This window comes from Austrofundulus limnaeus, unplaced genomic scaffold (assembly GCF_001266775.1).
Source record: "Austrofundulus limnaeus strain Quisiro unplaced genomic scaffold, Austrofundulus_limnaeus-1.0 Scaffold3, whole genome shotgun sequence".
Lineage (NCBI taxonomy): Eukaryota > Metazoa > Chordata > Actinopteri > Cyprinodontiformes > Rivulidae > Austrofundulus > Austrofundulus limnaeus.
The window spans coordinates 2,944,144-2,950,066 of NW_013952405.1; the positions used below are offsets into that span (position 1 = coordinate 2,944,144).

Genomic DNA, 5,923 nt, shown 5'->3' on the forward strand with positions numbered 1-5,923 from the left:
CACACACACACACACACACACACACACACACACACACACACGAAAATGAATGTCACCCAACACTCACACTCAGGAAGACAGTGGTGATGTGGGAGGCGTGCTGCCAGCAGCTGTCTCAGTACCTGGTTCGAAAGGTTCATCTTGTATGGAAGTTGCTTGAGTTCGAGAGGGAGACAAAAGGAGAACAGACAGGTGGAGTTTTACTCGTGTTCAGGGATRAGAACAGACAGCCGTCAGAGGCTGCAGTCATGCCAGTCAAACATGGGAAATATTTACTATTCCGACCCGGAGAAGAATTTCTCCTAACATCAGTGGAGCTGGTGCACTGATCTCTCTGGGGACGGGCGGTTTCTAGCATAGCTTGCATCTAATAGATATTCAGTATACAGTTCATATATATATATATAAAAAAATAAAAATTCTATTGTGACATTTTGCCTGCTTGTTTGCTGCTGCAAAAACTCGCTTAAGGCAAGTTGCTAATGACTTGTTTACCATATTCCCCAACCTTTACACCTCACGCTGACGTTTCTGTGGGTATTTTTGTGTGTAACTTTGCTTAAACCAGTGGGTGCTGATTCTAAATCTGCTGTGGTTTGGAATAATTTCTGGCCAGTGCTGAAGTGAGTCAGAGAAACTGATGACAAGGAGGAGGAGGAGGCGAGGAAAAAAAAATCCAGAAAAATATCTAACACGGTAGATATTTCATCATATTCTTAGCAGACGTATATAATTCATCAAAGTTTGCAACGTTGTTTTAACACAAGGACAAGTTAAACGTTGTAGAAAAGCAAAATAAACAAAAAAGATTTGATATAAATGACTTTTTGATTGAAATATTTCAACTTTAGAAGATATGTCTTCCGTCTGCTGCAGGTCAATATTGGTGTTCTTGTTAGAATGACTGCAGTAAGTTGGTTACAGTACAAACTTTCAACAGATTGCATCATTCTTCCTCAGAAGAACCACTGAGTTGTTTATAGAAAAAAAACCTAAAAATACTCCCCTCATCCTGTATATTAGACAGCAGCGCTGAGAGGCGAGCAAAATGCCACGTTTGGAAGAATAGTAGCAGCAGCTTTCTGTTTTCTAAAGCACACGGCTGCTGTTGAAAGCCGAGGCTTCTTTGCTGAGGCGGTGCATTCAGGCRATGATGACTCAGTTTTTCTTCTCTCCGCTCACCTGTGTTCTCGCTGCTTATCTGTGGCTAACACAGTGGTACAACACAGGTGTTTAAGGCTGAGCTATTTCTGTCCCTCTCCGTACATGTGACTACGGGCCCCATATCAGCAGTCTATCTGGAGGCGGCTGTGGCTCGCTACCCAGGTGGCCACCATACTGCCGAGTGGAAACAGCTTGATCTGCCGGGTGACAAAACACAATGTGTCGCGCTGCGTGGCGCTGAGCATACTGTTAGTTTAAAAAAACGCCTTACAATTAAACATTTGACAGCAATTAATGTTCGTTAAACTTTCACACACTGACAAAATTGAAACCGTCTAATATTGTGCGGGCCGCTCTCGTGCTGCCCAAACAACCAAACCGTTGGAGCTGGATTACATARGAGGGAAGTCTTGGCACCAAGATAATAGTTTCCTTGGAGCTGAGAGGTGATGGGGCAGCTACATATCTTTAGTTCTCACTTAAGGAGTTTTGTGGTTTGACGGTGGCGGTGTTAAAGAGGTGCCAGCTGGAAGTGCGAGAATTTTTAGTCGTGCAATAAATTAACRATTATTGATATCAAAGCCAAAGATTTTCCAGCAGATCATCAAACTGCAAAAAGATTATTCATTTAGTCACATTTAACCTTATCTGTCAAAGAGCTTAATGCTGAGAAACTGTAAAATATTGATCTATAAAGCTTGGACTTTTATTCCAGCAGTACTTGTTTCAGCTCCTGCGATTGGTTTGCTAATAAAATGATGTCATCCCCACAACAGCTAAAAATATTCTCTAACTATAAAATGATTTATGAAGCAGTAAATTTAGTCTTTAAAACCCTACAAAAATCAGGACATGAAGAACTGTAAACTATAAAAGCCTACAGTAAAGGGCCCCATATATAATACTGCATTTTGACTTKTTGAGCACTTACAGTGAGTACTGTCAGAGTATTAAAAGCCACAAAACAATAATCTTTGTTTAAAACTTGAAAACTTTATTTTCCCATAAAAGCAGTCATTGGGCGAGAGTGGCCCTGTCCTTAACAGGGCCACACATTAAGACAAATGAGACCAACCACACGCACTTAGGGTCGAATTAGAGTCACTAAAATGCTTGTTTATAGGCTTTAATGTTCTTCTTTTGGCTGCTCCATCTACAAGCATCGCCACAATGAGTGAACTTGCCCTTCCTAATGCAACCCGGGCTCAAACCTGCTGCCTCAGGATCATGAGACCGCAGCACTACCACTGAGCTACCTTAAACTTTTTTTTTGCAGAAAAACTGTCTAAATTGGGCCTTAAGGTTGCTATTTTTCTGTTTCATGTTTGTGTAATTGGGTTTAGTTCTGCAAAAATTTGGCTTAAACCCATCTTTGTGCTGCCCTCTACAGTTGAAGGGTTTCTATTGCAGTCAAAATTTCCTATTGCTTACAACGGTACAGCTTTTATGTCTACATCACAGCCCCCATGTTCGGATATCAAAGCCATTGCCTCGCCAGCACCAGCTTTGTGTATAGCTGAGTCAGCGTCTTGAGCCAGCAACTTGAACTGATAAGGCTCAGACCGGGGGGTTGAAAAATCCTCCACCTCAAAAGACTGTGCAGCCACGTTCCCTCGTCCTGACCACAGCCCCACGTAACCTCCTCCACTCATCCCCACGCTTGACCATCCCTCTTAGTGTCCCTTGGCACCGCCCACTTTGTTGGAATTTTTCAAAATTGGGGTGGGGGGGGGGGGGGGGGGGGTATGCTTTTCTGCATTTACTGTAAAGCCGGAACTATGAACCCTTGCTTACAGTTAATAAAACAATCAACATATTGTATTAGTCCAAACTCCACTGCAGTTCTGCTAAGTTAACGGTCTCCTCAGGCGTTGCTATAAATTTGTTGCATTATTCAGTCCCAGCTTGAGTCTTACTGGGGTCATTCTGATCATGTCCTCGGCCCTGCTGCACAGGAGAGATACTGCAATAAAGACAACTGAAGAGTGAGTGAAAAAGGAGGAACAAACACTTGTTTTTTAGGCTGTGTACGCCCCGGGGGCCACTAGTGCTTAGAAACTGCAAGATTTTTTGGTGAGGCGAGGAACATCCTTCTGTTGTGTTTACATTTCTTGCTGCATAGCCCGAAGCGTGTTCCTCAGCTGGGCAACTGGGCTCAGAGATGCTCACGTTAAATGTGCCGCTCACCAAMTGAGAGCACAGTCAGTTGCTCTGATGGGATGCTGGGATAATTAATGAACAGACGGGCGAGGCCTGCATCTAAAAATCCAGTTAGATCACAGGTCAGGCTTTAGGTGTCATTAGTTAAGATGTGAATGCATTTAAGTGAGCCCCGTGTGGCCGGGTTTTTGGCGACATAATAAATTACTGAGGTGAACCTTACCGTGAGCTCGAGAACTTCATTGAACAGACCGTTGCGCTTGCTGTGGAGGAAGGCACTCGAGCTTCCCGTCTTGGATAGTCGTATCCTGGCCAGACGGGCTTTCTGCCAAGCAAAGAACAACATAAAAAAAGAAATCATGTTACTGAGAGTCTGAACCACATCCTGAATCTGGATGATTGAGTATCATCTCAGACATTGYGCTGATTGGAGCTTCAGCATGCCTGATGTTCCAGTTGTGATCCTATTGATCACTTCAAACGTGCACTACTAAAGTATTCACTCTGATCCCCAGAAATACTTGKGAATTATTTATGGTGACTGTACGAGAACACTTTGCTTGGCTTGGAAATCAGTACGAGTGGCAGCTTTTAGTGGAGAAGGTAAATCCTGCGTAAATCATTCCACTATGTGTCATGCTGTGAATAATATCAATGGAAATGCAGCTTTAGTCATCAGACAAGTTTAGGGGGCAATGTATTGTTTCTTCATCTCAAGTCATTCAGATTCTTGTGTTAGGCAGTCAGTAATAGAGAGGAACAAGAAAGAGAAGGAACACAAGAACATCTTTGTGTGTTCTTTCAATAAAACAGATGGCATTATATAATTACACTCAGTAATATAATGATTTTTTAAACCACGTGTGTCAAAATCAAGACCCGTGGGCCATATGTAGTTCGCCACAGCCTTTTATGTGGCCCAGCAAGAGCTTTAAAGATATATTAATGTCTTAAAATAAGCTGCTTTAAAGCCAGCATTGAACAAAAACCATTTCTCCCATAAAGCATGTCGATTATTTTACCCACAAAATGACACCATCCCACCACTAGGTGAAGGAACACAGGGTTCAAAGGTAGCCAGCAAAGTTTGCTGTGTAAAATCACTTTTTTACTGCATTTTCACCTTCCTACCTTTGCTACAGCTCTGTTGTGCTGGGAAGTGGGGATTTCCCACTTATAAATCAGAAATTTCAACTGTGGTAATTTTTTTTTGGAAAGTGGGAGAGTTCAGAATTTAAGACTCAACTCAACTGTGTTAAACACGAAATGTCAAAGTTAACTACAAATGGCCCTTTGATGGCAACCACAATGCTCATGTGGCCCTTGGTGAAAATGARTTTGACACCCATGTTTTAAAATCTCAGAGTGGTTGATGGGTATTTAAAGGTTGGGGTTTTCAAATTTTTGATGAATTCAAAGTCTGAATCAATTTAAAAGTCAAATATTTGCAATTTAATGTTAGTAATGTCCCACAAAAGTTAGAACTCTAAAGTGTGTTTATGGCATACACACAGCAGAGGGCTGAACAAGACATACAAACAGTTGTCTTCTATTAAGTTAGAGAGAATAATGACTTTAAAAAGAGCCACACTCCACGGCTGGCTGATTAAAATTGGTCAGCTTATTAATCAGTCTTAGCTACTAGCTGCCACTGCTAGCCACAGAGAACCATCAAGCAAGAAACATCAAAATTTCCACCTAACTTAATAAAGGCAAAACAAATCCCCAAGTCCATTGTAACTTCTATTGCAAAACATTTGCATCTGCATTGATTGATCCCACCCCTAATAAGAATGCAATTATACTGGTGGTTCAAATCCAGCCTTCAGTGGTAACGAGTCTAAAAAGGTGATGCATAAATAGCAGTGGAAGAATGTATTAAGTTTTTTTCCATCATGTGTCCACAAAATGTTTGAAAATATCTCCAACATCATGTTATCATGTTTATACTATGTTGTTACGTTGTTTAGGATGTCTTCAGTAAACTTCTCAGTTATGTGAAAATACATTTTAATGGTAAAGGTAGGAGTCACTCACATTGTAAAAAAATACAAAAAAGGTTGTTTGTTGGTTGTTAAACACAGAAGTGTGTTTTTCACAAGTTAATAAAACAACTGACAGAACCATCGAAGACGAATTTCAGAAATATAATGTGATCTGTCAGACTCTGTCTGTGGATGGGCACTTGTGCATTACCATCCATCCATCCATCCATCCATCCATCCATCCATCCATCCATCCATCCATCCATCCATCCATCCATCCATCCATCCATCCATCCTCTTTACCAGCTTTCCCTTTTCAGGTCGTGGGGGTTGCTGGTGCCTGTCACCAGCAGTCACTGAGAGGTGAGTTAAACCCTGACAGGTAACAGTTCCATCACAGGACCACATAAAGACAAACAACCTACAATTTAAAGTTAAATTTAAAGTTAAATACAATTTAAAGTTAAATAAAGTTAAAACACCAATGAACATAAGATACATACATAGATACACACACACACACACCTAAATTAATAAATAAATCAGCTGATAAAGTGTGTTGGAAGGTGTATCTGATGCCAACACGCATTTATAGCTGGAACAATTTTTCTTTC

General features: G+C 41.1%; 1 protein-coding gene across 1 annotated transcript in view; it reads right to left on the reverse strand.

The window, feature by feature from the left end:
• Window positions 1-5,923, reverse strand: part of kcnd3 (potassium voltage-gated channel, Shal-related subfamily, member 3) — a gene marked incomplete in the record, with an annotated part of 119,926 nt that overhangs the window by 2,630 nt on the left and 111,373 nt on the right. Inside the window, 1 exon segment of the mRNA XM_014017453.1 lies at window positions 3,548-3,649. Coding sequence (XP_013872907.1) covers window positions 3,548-3,649 — 102 coding nt within the window.